Source organism: Gadus chalcogrammus, chromosome 7 (assembly GCF_026213295.1).
Source record: "Gadus chalcogrammus isolate NIFS_2021 chromosome 7, NIFS_Gcha_1.0, whole genome shotgun sequence".
NCBI classification, from domain to species: domain Eukaryota; kingdom Metazoa; phylum Chordata; class Actinopteri; order Gadiformes; family Gadidae; genus Gadus; species Gadus chalcogrammus.
The window spans coordinates 24,917,639-24,939,716 of record NC_079418.1 but is presented as its reverse complement, the minus strand read 5'-3'; the positions used below and the strand labels follow the sequence as shown (position 1 = coordinate 24,939,716).

Here is a 22,078-nt window from a genome sequence, read left to right as displayed (position 1 = left end):
ACCTTGATCTTAGTATTACAAAACAGAGTACTATCTTATCTCTTGAGTTCATCTTAGTGTTCCTCAACAAAATAAAATTTTTGTGTAGGATCTGACAAAATAACAAAACACTTTCTCGAATTTATGAGAAACGATTGGTCCTTACAATAATGTGCAATTGGCTGTTAATAAAACACGTTTTTAATCAGCATCACAGCACAGGGAACATAGCAGAGATTGAAGAAGAAGGAGAATGAGGCTATGGTTTAAAATACAACTTTTATTTTAAAAATCCTACTCATCCTGCTTTGTGTCCTCTTTAAAGACAAACTACAAACTAGACCCAATTTGTGAATTTGCTGCCATCTTAAAGGCCTCACACATCTTGAAGTACCAACATAAAGTTAAGGATACACTTCAATAAATGGTTATTGGATTTTAACGATTAGATGGCAGCAAAAGTAGTCTGTTCTGTAATTGCTCTTTAAACTTCAAGCTCCTATTCTGCTATGACTAATAGCCATAACTGTTGCCCTAACTTGGGACAGATGGTTTCTTGTTTATTTTGAAATCAGTTTAACACTTTAAGCAGCTTCTAACCCGTGTTGGCTGTAACCTTATAATGAATGAGCACAGTAGTTGAATCATGCCATTAAGGCCTATGGCCTTTCTACATCTGCAACCGCATTAGATTGAACACCACTCTTTACACATGTTTATTTTGTTCCCCTAAACTCTGGCAAGCCAAGTCCCCAGTAGTATGACAGATGAGTTTTAGAAGTGAAAATGTGAACCAACAACCAGTCTAGGATTAATACGTGGTAAACAATGATGACTTCTACATTTTTGAGTGGGCAAGGGTTCAACCTACTCTGTTGTTACAGCTTGTCTCTGTATTACGTGGTTAAAAGAGGAACTTGCACACTACACACGCTACAACCCACCTGGCCAACCTAACCAGCTTTTTAGGCCGCCATTTCTTGTGATTATTCAATTGAAACGCAGGTAAATGTCAAACACTGTTCAAATAATTATTTGTTTTTATTCTTTAAATATTGTGAACGCACCTTTTTAATGATTCAAATATTTCCAGAAAAAATTAGTTCCCTCATGGAGTGTGATCATGTGGGTCGGTAAAGTGTCCCCCAATTCAAAGTGATCCAGGTGGATTTACGTTGGAAACACTACATTGCATCTGTTTGGTTATAAAAAGAATATTAGCATGACTAATAATGTCTGATGTAAAACATAGAGATATCATTTAGCCAGCAGTTTTTGTGCTGTGTGTGTGCGTGTGTGTGTGTTTGTGCGTGCGTGTGTTTGGAAGACATTAAAACATTCATGTCAAACTGTTTTGTTTGCAAGTGTTACATGTTCTACGGGTTGCATATGTCCACTCATATCCTTGATTCATATTTATCACAGAATTGTATACGGTTTGGCTAGGTACGAGTGTGAGATCAGTTGTACTGATAAAAAACATATCTTGGATTTGTATGTTCATGACCCGGGTGAATGTTTTTTGTATGCGTGGCACTTCAATGAGTAACCATCTATTCACACTTCTGTATCAAATAACTTATTGCTTAAAAAAAACGATATACATTGACATTGAATTATGTTGTCGCTTGAAATCCTTGACCTCACACACAACAGTGCATATTCATGAAGGTTATCCGCTTAAACTTGAAATTTTGTACATGTTCAAGTCACATCATCTGCTACTACAGTTTGGACTTTGTCCATGGAATAATATTGACAATGTTTGTAGAATACCCCTAGTTTACCACCAATTTCAATAGGAAATAAAGGAATGGGTCACAAGGAATTCCAACTGTTTATTAAGCATCATCACAGGCTGTGAAGTGAAAAAGCAGTGTGAAATGGAGGGTTTGTGTATAAACAAAGTACATTTGTTCATCACCTACAATCCATAATCTATATACCATATTCTGTTCACTGCAAGTCTTGATTTTGAGAATTCATATAAATTGTGCCGTAAATATAACATTTTATTCCATTCGAACTCTTGTTCATCCTCCCCAAGTGCGTTTAGGCTTTACCCCCTAAACACCTGAACCATTTATGGTGCAACTCATGTTATAACGAAAGCTTCTTGTTATTGGCTTATTTTGGTGGAAGGTGATGGCTTGCAGTGTTTCCTCCAGAAAATGTCTTAGTCAAGGTGGGCAAGGGGCGGGGGGGGTTGTCTCGTAGCCCTGCAGTCTTCAGTGAGGGTTTCAGTTCACAATAATATATACACCCACCTGATGCCGCCGATTCAATTCCATTAAAAAAAGCTTGATGGCACGACTATTGTTGTGAACAGTATTACCGATGCATTATTTATCTTTTTTTTTGTACCTGATGGAAATATGTTTTCTTTCCCTACGAGATTATTTCTTTATATATTGGTAGTCAAGGTGGGGCCCTATTGTTGTTAATGCGGCCGCCTTAACCATACAGTGCTGGGGGAAAACACTGCCTTGGCCCCAGGAAGTGTCCCCAGGCTCTATTTTGAATCAATCAGAAAAGCCATTCCTGTGTCGAATACGATCTTTGCACTATGCATTGTAGTTTTGTTTCCAGTGTTACTCTCTGCAACTCTCTCTCTCTCTCTCTTTTTAACTGGGCTACGGCTCGATGTTTCCAGGTGAAATAAATCCTGTTAAAAAGTTATATAAAACAACATATAAAAACACATATCACAGATATGACCTGTTGCTATGCTACACACGTCTAGTGTTTGCCAACCCTGAACAGGGCGCCTCCAGGTTTTTCCGGGCTGGGCGCTCCGCTGAGGGACCCTCTGGATCATCGACCTTCCCTTTCTCCTTCACTTAACGACCACTATGGACGTGTTGCGGATGGACTCCATGGCCGCAGCCAGCCGGGTACACAGGTCATTGGGGAAGCTGCCGTGCACCTTGGGGGGGTCTTTCAGCACCACCATCTCCGCTGAACTGTCCAGGACTCTGGGCAGGATCTCGCCGAGCTTGACCTGCAGGGACTCTGCGTAGCGGAGAGCAGAGCATGAGGATTCGTTAGACACTTCTAATGGATTCTCTGGCTGGAAGATCAGTCATTTGGCGCCAGCCACGTTACAGACAACGGATGAGACGTTTTGCAGCTTCCCTCATATTTGTTTCCATGGCCGGTGGGGGACATGGGGTTTTGTTGGATTAAAGCCGTGTTTCTCAAGAACCCCTAGGGGTACTTGGAACGATTGCAAGGGGTACTAGGAACATCTCTAAAAACCTTCATGAAATGTAGTAAATTTGAATAGTAACAAATTCATGTAATCTTTCCCATGAATTACAAAAAGGGAAAGAGTATTCACAGCCCCCATGTCATGTTCATGTTAATATATCACATGCTCATACATTTATATATGTTCAATAATATTTTTTTCCCTCCTAAAAATGTTAGATGCTGGTGAACATGGTAATTTTCTGAAATAAATATAGGGGATAAATTGGTAAAAATTGCTTGAGAACCAATATAATTTAGAAATAAGAATATTGCATCATGGCCTGTACTGCAAAACGAAGTACAGCATTTAACCTTATCTTCCAAAACACGTTACTAAATGCTTATAATTTAAACAATCAAGCAAGTACACGGTAGTGTGTCCTTTCTGAAAATGGCTTTTTTGAAATTGAAAGTGTGCTCCACTCCACAACTAGGAACTGATAGTGGAGGTAGGTGTAATCACTTCTATCCCAACCCGACCTCACAGGTCGGGTGCGGTTGCACACCCCCCCCCCCTCACCATCCATGTCGGGGCTGAGGCACGTGCACCAGTGGTCGCGGATGGTCTCCATGACGTCGGCGTCCTCCGGGGCCAGCGTGGCGTCACGCGACATCAGGTGCAGGCAGGGAATGATGGCCTCGTTCATGATGGCCACGCCCTCTTCCACCTCTGTCTCCTCGCCGCTCCTGAACAGCTGCGACGCGCTCTCGTTAAGCGCCTACTCAGGTGAGAGGAAGGAGATGATGTCAGACACACAAGTTGCAAAAAAACGTCATGTCCACCCAACCAGGGTCGGTGTCAATTGCTTATACATAAGATGGATGGAGCCTATCATTAGCCTCACAGCATAATTGCCTCGTATTTTGGCCAAATTGTAATATCTAGCCTAACGCTGCTCTCCTAACACTGCTGATTCACTGTGCCTCATTGGCTTTATCCTATGCTAATCAGAGTGCTTTGAACATTCCATAATCACTATCTGCCTATTTAATAGTCATCTATTTGACTTAGGCATTTTTGACACTAAATACAAGATGAACCTTTAAATAAGGCAATAATGCTGTGAGGCTGACAATATGCAAAATATACTGAAAATGAACGTATCTGGAAAACACATATGAAAACTTATTTGCTAAATATTAAATGTTTCTGAATAATTCTAATTAGTTCCATTCCATGGCATTACCATCGGTTACGTGAACTGACTTGCCAGCCTGAATCACATGGAATTGCAATGACCCGATTGTCACCATAGATGGCGCTGTTGTTACAATTTAAATTGTCCCACTTATTCTCCACTGAACGGTGCTCACCGCGAGACACTTCCTCCGGTAAAGTGCAATGACGGACTGCTTCACGCCTCGCCTCTCGCCCTTCTTCAGCAGCGAGGCGTTGCTCTGGTAGGCGTGCGCCAGGTAGATCAGAGCCTCGCGGACCCTGCACACAGGACACAGAGGTGACCACACAACCACAGACACACACTCACACATGCACGCACACACAAAAACACACAGACACACACTCGCACACAAGGGAGGCTGGGAATTATAGTTTTCTTTTTAATTAGCTTTTTGAATTATTAATCATTTTATGACCCTGGCGACAGACAAACCATGGCCACTTGCCATACAGGAGGAATTGTTTCTCTAATGATTAAAAAAGCAGACACAATATAAACAGTCCAATACTACAGTGGAAGGTAGAAACTAGATTTCACAGTACACATTGGTGTTGGCTTATTACGACTGTGGAACTCAAGCGCACATAAAGAAATGATGAAGAGGTGAGCGAGATGTGGGGGTAGTCATGACAACACCTACTTTCCATGCTGGTACTGTTCAAGCCCCGTGAGAAGGTAGATAAACACGGTCCGAAACTGTCTGTAGTCATCCTTCCAGTCCTGCACAATCACAACAGCCAGGTCACAGAATAATCAACAAGAATTATAGCGGAACATTATTCGGAGTCAGATGACAATCGGTTATTTTATGGCGGCATTAAGAGTTGACGGCAGAGCGGCAGGTAGGTAGATTTCCCCACACTAAGATCGACATTCAAAACCCTCTACCAATGCCTTTTTGTGATACATGACACACGATTACTTTGCCTCTCCTCTGGTGAATTTATGTGCAGAAAATAAAATGAGTGGTATTAGTAATTTGGTAAAATAGTGTTTTGCCCATCTGGTGATGTATGAGTCCTTCTGCAGCCGTGTCCTTTTATGGTCTTCAAGAGGTGGATATTATTTAATTCATTTGTAACTGCCCAGGGAATGGCTGCTACGTGTTGTCTAGCATTTGGAACATTTAAAATCATTGTCGTTTCAGCCATGAACTCAATAATGTTGGTTAACACTGAAAGATGCAGCTGTAATAACTCTCATAATTCAGTGTGATTAAATGAAAACCCCCTCATTGCAAAATATTTATAAAGTCCTCAGCAGGCCTTTAAAAAGCTCTTTAAAATGCACCAGGAGCATTATGTGTTTGGAGGTAGTAATTGGTCCATACCAAGTACTCGTCCATGTCCATGTCCTCCGGCTTGATCAGACGCAGCTTGGACCGCGCCTCCCTCATGATGCTCACCGCCCTGCAGGCGGCATGGACAATGTCAGCTCCCAAACCCCCAAGTACACATCACACCACGTATCATCTTTACCAGAAAGTACTCCTACTGATCCGTCCGAGACGAAACTGTGGAACTACGTGAATGATGAGAATAATCAGAAATACTGCTATATTTTAAACCTCAAACATGGTGTATTCCTCAGATCTCTCCGACATGAAAAGTAGCAAAGGGCCCTTTGGCGTTCAGTCCAACCGCTCCCAAAACCCTTTTCTACTCATACGATCCACGCAAATGGTAAACATTAAAAGGATTTATATATCGCATTTCTAACAAGGGGCCACTCAAAGCGCTTTTGCAATATTGCCTAACATCCCCCCACTCACACACCAACGGGGGTGTCAACCAAGGCAACAAGCCAGCTTCTGGGGAGCAGTCAGGGTGAGGTGTCTCGCTCAAGGACACCTCGGCACACAGCTAGGAGGAGCCAGGGTTTTGAACTAGCAACCTTCTGGCTACCAGTCGACCCCGCTCTGCCTTCTGAGCCACATGCCCGCCAGACTTATGTCAGGTGGACCTCGGGGGGGGTACAGAGAGACAGACAGAAATCCAAAGTCACACGGACACGGTAGTCCCAGGCTCCAGCACCTGTCGTCGAAGCTGAGGTTGCGGTCGGTGAACGTCTCCAGCAGGGCCCTCTCGATGATGCGTCCGGGGGCCTGGTTCTGGAAGTAGTAGACCAGGGCGTGGTGCAGGCGCACGTCGCTCTGCAGCGTGCTGTCTTCCTGGGACAGCTCGAAGAGCCGCGCATACTCCTCGTGGAATGCCTGCAGGCCGGTAAAGGGGGGATTGTGTTGTTGTAAGGGTTTAAAAGCGGGGTTGTCTTCCAACAACACTGATCTGGTCCAAGGCAAACATACATCTAGAATATACTGTTACTATAATGACAAATAGGCAATGTATGGACAGTACATTGGAAACCATTACATCATAACAAATACAAAATATTACTAAGAATTGTGTGGATTATTTGGTTGCATCAGTTTCAATGGTCCCATGTGTCATAAATCAGCTCCATTTAATTTAAAAGCTGCCATAGGGCATTTTTAACATTTGCCATCTATCAGACAGCTGATATGATAGGGTTATATGTTATCTAATATGATGACAGTTACTGTATTTTAGCCCCACTGTAGCGAAGGGGAGGGGGTTACCTTAATGAGACCAGCCTCGGGGCCGTCCGCGTCGAACACCTGTCTGGCCTTGGCGATGGCCATGATGACACCCTGCATGGCTGGAGTCAGCATGCTCTAGGACAGCAGCACACAGGATCACACTGGGTTAGTTCAAAGGTATCCGCTGAATGGATACATGATTAGGCTCTCTGTTCGCTTCCCTTCCACACAGGTTGTGGTTAACCTGAAAGGCTGGGAAACGGATGACGCATTGATTTCTTTATTTGGTGACCATACTGTTGTCACTTATCGAAAACCGGGATGATAATTGGAGACTGTAATGTACGCACTTATTGTGTGCTGTATTTTTGCTATAGTACTTAGTTATGTCGCATCTTATCCTAGCTTTCTTTGTACACGGGGAACGGGTTTACCTAGTGATTATTAGTGCTTTGAACTTGGTTCTATGAACATTCTTGCTGACTGTACCGACAGCGATATATCTTTTCACTTTCCTATGACAAATGTACTGTAAGTCACTTTGGATAAAAGCGCCTGCTAAATGCCCTAAATGCACTTGTTAATGAGATCTACAGCTCACCAGCCAACGATCAGCAGCCAAAGGACTGTCAGTCCCCGGCTGGTGTCCTTAAAGGTTCTCCCCCTCACCTCTTCGTTGTAGCCGTCGGCGTCGGCCCGCACCGTGATGCGGCCCACGTTGGGGATGTCCACCTCCGACACCTCGCTCTCCGACGCCTGCTGGCTCCTCCTCTGGCGCCGCCGCGGCTCCACGCCCTCCTCCCCCTCCCCCTCCACCTCCCCCTCCGGGGCGTCCTCCTCCACGTCGCGGTGGCTCCTGGGCGTGCGCGGCCCTGGTTCTAGGCGGCCCCCGGGTTCTCCGTCCTCGGCTCTCCCGGCCTCGGGGCTTCCCTCGGCGGCTGCGCTCAAGATGGCAACCTCGGCGTCGTTCTCGTCCCCTTCCTCTTCCTCCTCCGCTGAAGGGGATGATGCTTTAGCGGTTGCTGGGGCTCTCTGGCTGCCTGGGTCTAGAGTGGTACTGGGGGACTGAGGGGCCTGAGGGGCCCCCCACACACACAAACAGGAGAAAAGGTGAGCTGACATCTATTTGTCGCATTTATTCCTTAACCATATCATTTGCTTATTCCAATGATTTAGAAAATTGAATTAGCTTAATTCCTTTATTTTACTTTTTATTATTGTATTTCGTAAACGCTTTTTCTTATTCATATAAAATGACTAAATTAATAGTTTACATGCAATTCCTATATTAGCCACTAGAGGTCATACGGAGAGTAGACTATTTATTAAGCTGGAGATGTAGCTATGGGGTCTAGCCTGTCCAGGGTACTTCTACATTTAGACTTGTCATTGCTCCTTAATAGCCATGAAATGAATGCGTCATATTTTATCCAACCAGCACCTATATGTTGAGCATTTGATTATGCTATCTTATTTCAACAAACATAACCGGACAATACAAGTAAAGACTATAGCTTAACTATCTTTAGTCCTAATTAGTCAGTGGTCAGTTGCCTGGCACTTCTGAGTCACACAAATGCACCCCAACTATAAATACATCTTAGAAAGGGAAGAGGAATGTTCTATTTTGAGACCGTAGTCCAACAAAATCCCTGCCTCCCCAAACGGTGAAGACATCAAAATGGCAACCATTGTTGTCTTAATTATCGGCTAAATGTGGGCTACTTTTAATAAGTGAAGAAACTACTGATAGAAAATAGACAATCAAACTAGACCTAAATTAAACGATTGCAATAAAATGCATGAACACTGACCTGGATCATCCCCTAAATCATTGCCACATTTATTTATAGTCACAACTGTCATGGTGGATATAGAGTTCCAATAACACGTTGATCAATTTGTGAACAGTCATTAATACGCCCTCTGCCAGCCTGCGCACCACCTAACACATCCCTGTGTGGACCCCGGAAAGCCCCTTGGTAATCAAAACACTGAAACAGAAGCTCTGACCCAGATTGCCATGTTTATACGGCCCAGTATCTCTGTCCAATAATATCCCCTGATTGGTGTGGAGGAATGCCGTTGGGCCAGGCAACGGGTTAGCCACGCACCTGATCCCTCACTGGAGCAACCTTATCTTCGGGTTCACTGGCTGCCTCTGGGTCTTGGCTGGGACTGACTGCCGGGGGTCTGCTCGCAGTCGCTGGCTTATGGCCAGAGCCCTCCCCCTCTGGCTGGGAGGACACAGTAGCCGGGCTGGAAGATCGTTCTAGAAGACGCCGTTGTCGAGTGACGGACAGCAGGTGTGGAGGAGAAAGATGCAGATTATACAGTCGCTCTCAATGGGGTTGTTTGCATTTGTACGTTTTGAGGGATGTTTTTTAAATCCTTTGCCATACACTCTACTGTGTCTCTGCTCTGGAGGTGCTTCTGGCACTAAATAAGTTAAATTCCTTGTTGTGGTGATCAAGGGGCTACTTAATGAGACGTAATGACTAAGTACCCCCAAACCCCTTCATCCTTTCTCCCATCACCACCAACCTTCTTCTGCCTCCCGTCTTGCCGGCTCCTCCTCCTCCACCTCCTCCTCCCCCGCTACCTCCTCCTTCTCCTCCTCCTCGCTCCGCCTCTCCAGCCGTGGTTCTGAACCCGTCGGCTCCTCCGTCCCGGGCTGCCGCTTCACGGGCGTCTGCTGGGCAGCCTCTGGGCCGGAGCCCGGGGACGTCTCCTCTTCCTGGGGCCCGCTGGCAGCGGCGGTGGCGGGCTCTCCGGCCTGCGAGGCCTGGCCCTGCTGGACCTGCTGGACCTGTTGACTCTGGCAGAACTGCTCCTCCCACTCGCTGATCTCCTGCTGGAACCAGCAGTTGTCGGCGTGGACGTAGCGCCGCAGAACGGGGGGCAGGGAGTCCATGCCGCGCAGGACCTGCCCGGTCTCGTCGTCGGTGTCCTCTGAGAAGGGGGGGGATGATAAAGGGATTTTATGAATGAAAATACACGTATGAGGAATGTTAATGAGGGTAGTCCAACACGTATAGACTGGAGTTACTATCTCAGCTATATGAGTCATGTTAGATCCTTTTATCCGTATCGGCGTACAGTGAATAGATGCTTCGATCCATATTGTTAATGCCGGTAGACAGGAGGCCAGGGCGTCTCAGCTCAGGGATGCCTGTAGGCAGACTCCCCATATTGTGACTATCAATAATTTCTGGCTTCAACGAGAATTTAAGATAAATTCAGGGTTCACGTTAAGGCTTAACACTGCCTGTTCCGATTGAAACAGGGACTTCAGCTAACCTTCTGAAATTAGGATCACGTCACGATTACGCGTCCCAATGGTCTATAATGTACGCTATATGATTATTTTCTGAATCATCCACTTTGAGCATCGTTCACAACCTCAAGGTTTTAACAAACAGGAACACAGTTTGAAAAGAAAACACAACTAAATCGGTTTCTATTGCATCTGTACTAGCGTGGGACACAGAGCGAGGTTGACTGGTAGCCAGAAGGTTGCTAGTTCGAACCCCGGCTCCTCCTAGCTGTGTGCCGAGGTGTCCTTGAGTGCAGATGCAATGGAAACCGATTTAGTTGTGTTTTCTTTTCCAACAGCGGCGCCGTACCTGCGACTAGCTGGGGGATCCGCTCGTCCACGTACATGAGGCAGTAGGCGCTGGCGTTGGTCATGCCGCCGTACGAGTCCCTCATCAGCTCCTCCCAGGACGACTCGGTGACAGCGATGTCGTTGTACTTCATCCAGCGCTTGTTGGCGTGGTCGTAGATGTAGGCCCAGTAGTGGCCCGCCGAGGCCTGCCCCTCGTGGACCAACACGGCGTGGAGTCTGTACGGGACCTGAGCAGGGGGGAGCGGGGGGGAGCGGGGGGGCATGGGTTTAGAGGAGAACCAAACCCGCCTGAAGGCACCTTTTAGATAAGGCTCACAGGTTACAGGTTCTCCTACAAACGCCCATTCCCTTTAGTGTCAATAAGCGGAGCACAGCTGTGGCGCATCAACACTTGATGAATAAGTACCAGGGTAGCATATCGAACAATAATAATAGGACTAGGATGGGTTATACCTAGAGAGGTCATCTCCTGCACACCAAAGTGGTGGGGTATGGTTCTCTTTAAAAGCAATTATGCATCGCCACTTAATTAATATATTGTGAAAGACCGTAAAAATGTTGATTTGAAATTATCACTATTTTGGAATACAGTTGGACTTGTTTTTGTAACGCAACGTCCATGAACAGACTGAAAGGAAAAAAAGCAATACAACTTTTGGAAACCAAGCTCTTGAGTGAATGGCAAGTGGAATTGCGATGTGGAGAGTGCTGCTGAGCCTCTGACGGATTACATTCATTCTCTTGGTGGCACACTTGCTCGTGGTTCGTTGGCTGTGAAATATTCTAACAAAATCATAAGGCCGCGCCCCATTGTTCATGTTAGTAAAAGAGTTTTTCACCTCATCGCTCAAAGGGCTCAGCACAATTCAACATTCAGTTTGGATGTCGTTCACAGCTCTAGCAACTGATGAATACAGGTAAACACACTTTAACTGTGGTTAACCTTAGAAAATATCCTACTTATATCCCACAAGTTAGATAATAATGCAATACAAATCGGTGATGGTTTGTGTTCATTTTCAGTTCCACACAAAGCTAACATCCAGTAGTTGCATGAGTATTCCCCAGGCAGTAGGGGGTGAGTGGCCATTGATTTGCTATCTGCTGCAGTAGGTTAGCAGAGGGCAGCTCTTGAGCTCACCTGACACAGACTGTTGTCCCTGTACATGCCCTCCAGCACCTGGCTCACCCGCTCAATGTTGACCTTTAGCTCTGATACACACGCACAAGGGAAGACAGCGACACACACAGACACACACACAAATACATATACACACACACGCACACAAACATGCATACACACACACAAGGGAAGACAGCGACACACACACACACACACACACACACACACACACACACACACACACACACACACACACACACACACACACACACACACACGCATACACACACACAAGGGAAGACAGCGACACACACACACACACACACACACACACACACACATATACGCACACAAACATTCATACACACACACAGAAAGACAAACACACACCAACAAACATGCATACTCACACATAGGCAGAGACACACAAGCACGCAGGCAAAGACACATATAAATGCAGCAAATACACACATACACGCACACACACACAAAATCACACGCAGACAGACACACAAAAACACACATAGGGATACATTATTATACACAGGCAGGACATAGTAAAAATAGAAACATAATAAATCGCCTTCAACTTTAGCTTGGTTTTAATCAATACAAATGATCAATACCCAACCAATACTGCCAATTTAGTTGATCATTGAGCGGGCAAATAACGCCTTTGTCTAATGATGAGGAGACGCAGGGACATGTGAATGTCATTTTCTTGTTGTCCATTGGTTTTAACGAAAAAAAATATATATGTGATGCCATAAGGTGTGTATTTATAAAATGTCTGGTCTGGGATGGTGGGTGGGTGGGTGGGGGGTTAGGGTGAGGCTAGTGGTGGTTGGGTGGTCCTACCGGTGATGCTGCTCTCCACCTCGGACCTCCAGCGCTGCAGGCAGGCCCTGACGTGGTGGAGCTCTTCCTCGCTCACGTCGTGAGGCGCGGGGTGGGGCGGGCACTCCATGGGGGGTCTGCACTGGGTGAAGGGCTTATAGATGGGGGTCCGCTGGCAGTTGGAGGCTGACACACCCTCCGACGCCTCCGCCTCACTCTGATTGGTCGGACTGAAGGAGGGTTAAAGGTGGAGGGGATAGAAAGAGAGTGAGTTGTGGAGATCTCAGAATTTTCAATCGAAGGAGCTACAGTTGTGGTTTCTATTCAGGGACATATATTCACTTCAAGCCGTGTACTGCATGCCTTAACTATAATCCTTGGCCGGTTCCTCTTCAGCTCTACGTTCAAACAATTCAGCTATAACAGCAGCCACAGAAAAACTGCAGCGAATGGGACTGCCGTCATGGAATTGTATGGCGGAGAGGCCGAAAGGCTGGACCTTGGAATGAGGACTTCACAATCCGACAGAAATGACATAAGGAGAACACACACACGATGTGATGTAACACCACCCTTCGACGTCCGTACCTCCCGTCCTCTGACGCGGACTCCGCAGGTTGGTCGCTAGGGGGAGGCGTTGCCGGGGAGCCGCCGTTCCTGGGGTCCTCTGCCTGGGAGGCACTGGGCGGTTTGGTGGTGGCGAACTCCAGCACAAACTGCAACATGTCTGCCAGGGGATACTTCAACGGGCCCGAGCCGTAGTTCTTGTAGCTGCCAATTGGAGGGAGACACGTTAAGATTTGTAGAGTCAGAATGTGAACTACAGAAACTGCGACAAGGCGGGAAAACGCAGCCTCGACTTGATTTACGAGTATTGGCCATGATGAGATTGGAAAACGCTGCATTTTTTGCGGTTCTACTTTGACAAACCATTGGATTTAGATGTACTGAGAAAAATGACCTGTTTCTGGCAGGTTTCAATTCTTTCTTTGTATTAGAATTCATTACAATCTGTTTGAGGGGTGAGTCAGAGTTGGTCACTGTCTGATAAAAAATGATACATAAACTCAAACTTTTGATCATCAAACCGTTTTCCCTTCATGTGTATCTTTTAAGCTTGTTTAACCTTTGAGAAGAAGTCCAACAAAATAACTGAGGTGGACCTCCGATTTCAAACATTAATGTAGCATGAGTCTATGAATACTATGTGAGGCGGTGGAGCTCCACTTAAGGCCAGCGCTGTAGTGTTGTCCTCACACTCTCTGGCGTCAACACGTACCACTCAAGTTTCTGCTGAAGGGTGGCGAGCTGTTCTTTCAGTCTCTTCACCTCGCCCCTCCTGCCGTGGGTCATCGCAATGTTTTTGTGAAGATACCTGTGGACAAACCGGTATTTTACTTTTTCTGAACAACCGGCATGAGATTTATTTTGGAAGCATAGCAGTTAAATCTGTTTCCGGGCCTTTCTGCAAATGGAGAAGATGATTGTAACTTTGTCCTGGTCGTAAGCCATTTTTGTATGCATTGAAGCAATAATGTGAGAAGATATCGCTGACAGTGTCACCTGGACCTTACCTATCCATGTACATGACTTGTGGGAATTCCAGTTTCTTGTGTATCTTCTCGGGGCGTCCAAGCTGGGCATTAAACTCAAATCTAGACAGTTCAAAGGTCAACACGGGTGGCAGCTTTGAAAACCATCTCTGAAAAAGATAGCACATAATATAGAAATAGAAATAGAAATGCAACCGTAAGAATCTATTGAGAAACACAAAATTAATAAATGAAGCCATGGTGACAATTTCTATATTTCTTTGGTTTACCTCTCGGTTAGAAGTGATGGTTTGATCCGGATGCAGCGATTCAATCTCTCTCTCTACCATGGCACCTTCCAGACACTCGTCCAGGTTGTTAAAACCATTCACTTGCAGGGGGTATTGCCCAAACTGCTCGATGTTTGACAATATTTTTCCTACATTGAAAAATAGTCTACATTAATAGAGGCTTATACCGTAGGTGGTCAAACTGATTGTCAAATTTAGGACGGAAAACCCCACAATATATACCTTCATGTTTTCTCTCTGTCACAAAGTTTCCATAGAAAAGTTGGACCATGGGATTTTTTTTCTTGTCTTCTTCTGACCTGAGAAAACAGTTCTCTAATCAGATACCAATACCACTTTCCAATACCCTATCCCTATCAAGAAATGCAGACAAACCAACGAATAATAATGAGTGCATAACTGTTAGTTCCACACGTACTTCCCAGTGGCCGACAGCTGGAAGGCGTCCTCCAACCAGTCCAACAGTTTGTGGGTGAACTCACTGACGTCCTGGAGGAAGCAGGTCAGGGGGCACAATGAGCATGGGAAAAACTGCTGTTTACCTCACATTATGTGTAAAAAAGGAAATACATTAATAATACATTAATCAATACACTTTTATTCCATTAATGTCACATTTTATTCCATCAGTTATGCATGTGAGTTTATTGATAACAATCCCTATTGATCAGCATTGACAATATATATATATTTATGTATATATATATATATGCATATAAACAAGTTATTTTAAAGTACAAGCTGAAATGTTACACATTATGTCTTAAAATGATTTAGGTATTTTATAGTAGCATTTTGTGAACTATTCCCTTTTCAAAAGACATTATCTCAGTAAAAACAAAATCTATTTTTAATTCCAACCACATTGCCCATTATTGATTATAGTTTGTGTGTATTCCAAGGTTGCTTGTCAGCGGCCCACAGCCAGCGGTCCTACCTGCTGGGCCTCACTGGACCTGAAGGCGTCCCGGAGGAGCTCCACGGAGGCGGACGGGTCTACAAACTTACAGGTGGAGCCCACCATGAGAGCAAAGAGACAGCGCAGCTCCTGCATGAAGGCCAGGTTCCTCTTGTCCTGTGAAAAACAACGCACACACACACAACAACACACAAACACACACACACACACACACACATCCAGTGAGTTTGTGTGTGTGTAGGTCCTTGTTTGTGAGGACCCTACCTAGTACCTAATGGACACTTTCAATTCACCAACTTGTTGGCATGGAACCGGATTAGCTAGATAGAAGGCACACGACCACAGGGATAACAGCCACTCCACAAGCAAAAACTCTCTCCATTCAGTTCTGTTGTAAAAGCGCTTACTTCCAAAACATATCAGTGGTGGCGGTCATTCAAATCTGGTTGAAGAATAGGGTTAGGTAGTCCTTAATAATAGTAATAAAGGAATGTCCAGATTCACACTAAAACATTCTTTCAAGGCCAGTGAATTCAACACAGCTAAGAGGGAGAGCGAGAGAGTGAAAGAGCGAGAGAGCGAGAGCAAAAGAAAGAAACATTATTGTTACAATACAAACTGTGTTATAATATACACAGAAACGATCGATGTCAACGAATCTTCTACCGGCCGGCTTCTACCTTAACACCACTGCATGCAGTACACTTACCGCGTTGCTCTTGCACTTCTCCAGTACACGCTCGGAGATACAATAGTTGAGCACCAGTCTCCGGAATTCAGGCAGATGGAACAAGGACTGCAAGAGAGAGGTAAAAACCCGAATGATAACTTCCATTCAGTGAAAATCGAATGGAAGTTTGAATGAAAACGTACATTGTGCAAGTCTTGATATCAGTGATTAAAATAAGCAGAAGTAGTCAAGTGCTCAGGAGATATGTTTTTCTATGGGATGAAAAGTATATAGAAAAGGAAACTTGTCCGAGGCACTCTAAAATGATATCGTTTTATTCCCAAAAGGCAGCTCTACCAGACACAGTGACGTGATGCTGCGTGGAAACACAGGCAGGGCTCTGACAGTGATACAGTGTCTAATGCACCAATTAGTCTTATGTGTCATGTAGTATGTTAAGCTCATAAGCCTCTCTGAATACCTTGATGTGCAGACTTCCCATCTCCTATCCCATCTAATACAATTACCACTCTTTCCATTCTACTGTTATTGGCACCACAAACGATAACACAGGACATCTGAGCCCACCCGGCGGAGCTGGCGGTCACTTTGCCTCACTCTGATAGGCTAATTGATTTACACCAAATTTGAGTTTGGGATTGAAATGGACACAAATTCATACAAATGGCATTAACATCGAATGCATACAGTAACGAAAAAACAGGAACATTAATAATAACATAAATACACAAATAAACAAATGAATGCCAAAGGAGATGACGCCTAAGAGCTTTTTGCATTGCAGAAGATACTATTAAATTTGCCCTTTCCCGTTCTTGTATAATGGTTGTATAGCCTACTACTATACTATTCTGTTATGCGAGCAAAGATTCCAGACTGAAACACAGACAGGCATACAAACATACCCTCTCCCATTTGCTAATCAACAGAGGCAGTGAAAAGAACTGAAAAGACCTATTGGTCTCTGCATCATAGCAACACCGAGCTATTTAATTATCGCTACAGCTTGCACTCTCTGATGAAGGCTCAGGTTGCTGCAAAGCCACTTGATAGGTCTGACTAAATTGTGAGTCTGCGATGGACTTTTAATAGAGTTTAGGGTGGACGTGAAGCCCCTCATATTTTCACTGGGAAAATCATCCACATGCTTCATCAGTAGGTAGATGGAGATCCATTGGCTGCATATGATTCTTAGTGTACACTACTGATCTCTGTGTTCCAGGTTCTGTGTGGACCGGGCGCATCTAAACCAACGTGATCTTCAGCCTTTACAATCCCATAGGCGGGGTACCTTCGGTTTGGATCACATTTCTAGCGAGAAATGTGCATTTTATTTTCATAATCTTCATTCAGTGACAACGTTGCCATATTATTGGAGTTGGAATAAGAATTAACGTCAGAAATGTAGGTTTCGAGACAGGATGGGAAGCTTTCGTCAACAGGTGACCTGTGTGATTAAGGTCAGATGTACTGTACATCGGTGATCCACTATGGTGCGGCACCACCGAGTCTCACCACTAACACACCAACAGTCCCTACCTGGATGACAGCGCTGAACCAGCAGGTGTTCCCCACGTTGCGGATGCCCACGGGCCAGTCTTCCTGGCGGATCCAGTCTGTGGGGCTGCAGGCTTCGCTGGGGGCCTCGCACCTCTTCCTCTTGACTCGGGCTCCGCTCTCCTCGGCACTGGCCTCCAGAGCCCTGACACACACACCCACATCTGATCAAACACAAACCAACAGTCGGGCCCCTCAGCTTCCCTCGACCCCCGTTAGACCTGGTGAGACTTCAGCTCAGGGGTGATTGGCTTAAATTGGTGCCAGGTTATGTTCTAAAGCACAAATCTTAAATTAAAAATTGGTTTGAACCAATCAGGGGGATCAATTGCGTAACCTTTGCTTTATTACGGTCGCATGGAATTGGGTAATTCGAATGGGTGTCTGATTGACATACAGAGTGTCAGTTGCCGCCATAGGTGAATAAAACCCATCGGTTGCCATTCATGGATGCTAACCATGAGAGGAGAGGGCAGAAATACATGAGGATAATCGCTTTGTACCTGGTGAGTTCCCGCTCTTCCTCCTGGATAGTGTGGGATTCCTGCAGACTGAGCTCAATGGCAACCTCCAGCTCATCTTTAGGACCCCCTGTCAACAGCACACAGCAGCAGGGTACACAGTGTGGTGAGAGAGATTCTCCCAGAAATACTAGAAGTTGCACATTAGTTCTAAATTTACTTTAATAAACATGTCCAGGTTCCTAGGATGATTCAAATAATGCAATAGCACATGTTGTGTGGATTGCGATAGTACTTTATATGACAATTAATAGAGATTGTGCATTGTTCTGTGGTAGATTTATTCCACTAATGTTGACTTACTCATTCCCCCCCCCATTCATTAACATCGCGGCACTCTGATAGCACTCTGCTGAAAGTTATGTAAAAATAATAACCTATCCCTAACCTTGTGATGAAATTCACCCAATAGTCAAAGGCATAATCGTGGTCATAATCAAATCTAATGGTAAACAGAAACGCACAGCTGTTTACCTTTCTGGGCCTCCCAGGCCTGGGTCTCGGAGTCTGGGTCCTCCCCAGCATCGTGGACCTCAGCAGGCTTGGTTGTCAGCAGTCCAACCGCATGGCCAACGTCTCCCTGACTGGCCTTCAAGTCAAGAGATCCAACAAGCAAAGGATAAGGCTTTATTCTACTACTGTGAGAAAAACATATATTTTGATATTGCAGCCTTGTGTTAGGATGTTTATCCTCCTACTCTTTTTACTCTACTCTCTCTGACTCGAGGAGTGTGTTGTCTTACGTTGAGGGCTCTCTGGAGGATCTGGGCATCATGGATGCCAGTGATCTCCTTCAGCTGGTTGAGGAGAAGCTGAAACTGTACAGAGAAGACAGAAGGTTGTAGATGCAACAAAACTTTGTTATTGAGACCCAAGAGCCAAAGAATATTTACATCAAACGTATTTCATAGGAATTCAGGAAAATTGAAAAAAAAAAGTATCCATGTTTTGTATATTAACTTGCAAAACAATAATGCAAACAAAGTATTATAAAAAGGTTTGTAGAGAATGAAAAAGTGGAAACGATAACGTCAGTGTCCAGTTTAACACCTTAACCCAAACCGGAAGACAAAGCACTTTGGCTTTGGTTTGTTTGTTTGTTAGTTGTATTGCTATATAGCCTAGATGTGTCTTGTTTGAATATGTTGCTGGTCTTAATGGCTTTATTGAATCAGATCAATCTGCTACCGTTTGGAAATTCTTAGCCATGTTAGGAAAGATATCTTCTTAAATGTTGTTTTATGTGCCGTAAATATTGAACATATAGTAATTAATCTTGCCATTGATAATGAGGAGGTTGCACAAGTAACATTACGTATTTGGAGCAAGAAAGAGGAATATGAAATGCATGTGTAAGGTCCAGGTAAGCCGGGACTATGCTACTATTAACTACTAAGTGGTCTACTATACTTCTCTGACACAGAACAATGCAGTGGTTTTCATTGACATTTCCCCAGCAAGCCAACCTCTTAACCAAATACAATCCAATGTCAGAAAGTTCAACGATAAGTTTATCACAATGAACTACGAGTCCTCAAATAAAAAAAAAAAGAAATGTAGAAAAGAAATGTGGATTCAATCAGAAATACTTTGAAAGTCAAATAAAAAAGGTATTTCCGGAAAACGAATAAGACTGTAGAATTATAAACTGAGGGTTCATGGGTTCCTTTGCCAATGACACAGGCAGAGTCATGGTACGTCACGAAGCCATAACACACACATTCTTATCACTCACTACACTTGGTAAGAGGAGCTATATTAAGGCTATACAGCAGGTGGACAGACTGAGAGAGACACACATGCACACTTTGAAGACATGCAAACACACACAAAGACAGATTATATGTAATTACTCATTGAAACATATACACAACTAGAAATACACTTGTACTTTAATAACCCGGATGGAATAGCCTAGTTGGGTAGTTATGAGGGCCTACAGCAGAAGAGTTCGGTAGAGAACAATATATAGCCGTGTTTCTACTGTCAACTGCACCCAATATGACATGAATCCGTACTTTCACGAATATATTTATATCATAGGAGCCCCTCAAGAAAAATAATGAATCTCTCAAACACACACACACACACACACACCCGCACACGCACACGCACACGCACACACACACACACACACACACAATCCCAGGTTGTTGGAGAGCAGAGAGCACGGGGCGACCATACATATATGGAGAGCTGGGGCGCTATCTGAGACGCGGCTCGGCGGCTCTCTATTTTAGGCCCCTGACATGAATAGCAAGGGCCGCTGTTTATCACTCCACTTACCGCCGCGCCGCCACCGCTTGAGTGACAAAGGCAGTGGGTGTTTCAGTCGCTGTCGCGCGCGGGCGTCGATACACGTACGTGCGCGCGCACCAAAATACGCGCGCGTACACAAGCGCACACACATGCACGCACGCACTCACACACGTACGCACGAGCGAACATAGTAGCTATAAACCTATAATTACACAGTAACACCTAAATGCCAGACCTCTTTATCAAAAGTGGGGCAATCTAACAAGGTGAAGCAGCTGACCTTGGCTTAAAATATATATTTAATATACTTTTTAGGCCTCCCAAGTCACTTGAGTCATTACGTCAGGAAGAATGAATATGTATTAGAGCAATAAATAAGATATAAAAAGACAAAATGTAAATGTCGCGCTGTAAAACAAACATTTTAGTCAGTTGCCAGTGCTTTAATGTATTTTAAGGCTATTTGTTGGTGTTTAATGTAGCCTGACTGCACTTCTTGTGATGGAATGGTATTAAATATGTTGGGGGGTTAGTCGTTTTAGTATTTCATTTCCATTTCGCTCACCGCGTTCGTTGACTTATCTCCATTTCCACTCTGTTCAACTCTCATGGCTGTGGAAGCCGGGTTTCTTGATGTTTTCCCACTAATGTCTTTAGCTGTTTTCGGAGTCAAACCAACCCCATCTGTCAAACAGAGTAGACCCCCAAACGAGCAGAGCAGCGGCGCGTAGTCGTCCAAAAAAAATCAACGTGCGCGCAATGGACGTGCGCGGTCCCGTGACAGTTGCAGCGGTGAACGATTGTGACAGGGTTTGAGGACTTGCGTTAAGTGTTTCACGGTGTTGAACTACACTTTTAAGACGACTACAATTTGAAGTTAGGTTACTTTTAATGTATACACACACCTTATACTTGCTTTATTTTATATATTACTAACAATATTGAGCATCCAGTCCTACACACAACAAATAAATATAAATAAATAAAATAATGATGACAAACAATTCTGATAATAATAATAATACCGATAGCCTATTATTAAGATATATGGTCATTATGATGTATGATTTAATTGCTCAAACAAGAACGATCATTAATCACCCCAGACCATCTTAACATAATTACATTTTTAATGTTTCAATGCTGCATTTTTATTTCCAAAAGGTGAATGCATTTTACATGTGTGCAGTGTGCACCTGCATAAGAAAATACCTGCAAACTTTTGTGACAAAAATGTTCCATTGCATCTACCTCTACTACAACTACTACTACTACATAATGTATAATTGACATTCCATCCATAAATAAGATGCATTGAAGGATTATCCAAGTATGAAAAAAATAATTAAAAATAGTGTAAAGATTTGTTGTCTTTATTGCACGTTGGTGTAAATCATTTTCATATTTGGGTATTTAATGAAAAATAAAATATTCAATACAGTTTCATCATCCTTTGCTATGATGAACCAACAGAACAGCATGGCACAGCCTCTCTGGGGGAAAGAATTGTCTCCTTCCACACTCATAAACGTACGCATCAAGTTACTCCATAGCATTGCAAAATCAATACCAGCAGTACCAACTTTCATACGCAATTCCATCTCGCTGTACCTCTACGCAAACTGCTCCTCAAAACACAATGTCTTTTGTGTTTTGAGTATGCATTAGTGTTTTTGTTTTTCAATCGTTTATTTATTTCAACTGGACCTGTGAAGACCTGGACATACG

The 22,078-nt window shown here is 44.2% G+C and overlaps 1 protein-coding gene across 1 annotated transcript; it reads right to left on the bottom strand.

Annotated features, from left to right (window-relative positions):
- Positions 1–1,782: 1,782 nt before the first annotated feature.
- On the bottom strand, positions 1,783–21,119 carry usp28 (ubiquitin specific peptidase 28). The gene is made up of 26 exons (XM_056593568.1): positions 20,916–21,119; positions 18,835–18,909; positions 18,566–18,680; positions 18,074–18,161; positions 17,553–17,715; positions 16,032–16,118; positions 15,341–15,478; positions 14,822–14,892; positions 14,626–14,702; positions 14,383–14,531; positions 14,135–14,262; positions 13,840–13,935; positions 13,149–13,331; positions 12,582–12,790; positions 11,742–11,812; positions 10,599–10,827; positions 9,517–9,924; positions 9,087–9,244; positions 7,642–8,046; positions 7,012–7,107; positions 6,446–6,624; positions 5,743–5,821; positions 5,053–5,132; positions 4,546–4,669; positions 3,752–3,950; positions 1,783–2,991 (listed from the first exon to the last, which is right to left on the bottom strand). Exons 1-26 carry the CDS (start codon positions 20,958–20,960, stop codon positions 2,816–2,818), a joined length of 3,828 nt encoding a protein of 1,275 aa, XP_056449543.1. The 5' UTR covers positions 20,961–21,119; the 3' UTR covers positions 1,783–2,815.
- Positions 21,120–22,078: the final 959 nt, after the last annotated feature.

Bases quoted from the DNA above. Each gene is read 5' to 3' on its own strand.
- usp28 (XM_056593568.1), bottom strand. From the start codon at position 20,960: ATGAGAGTTGAACAGAGTGGAAATGGAGATAAGTCAACGAACGCG. The intron at 14,263-14,382 runs GTAAACCAAAGA...TATCTTTTTCAG, and splicing joins CCATCACTTCTAACCGAGAG to AGATGGTTTTCAAAGCTGCC. The intron at 6,625-7,011 runs GTAACCCCCTCC...ACCGGCCTGCAG, and splicing joins CCGAGGCTGGTCTCATTAAG to GCATTCCACGAGGAGTATGC.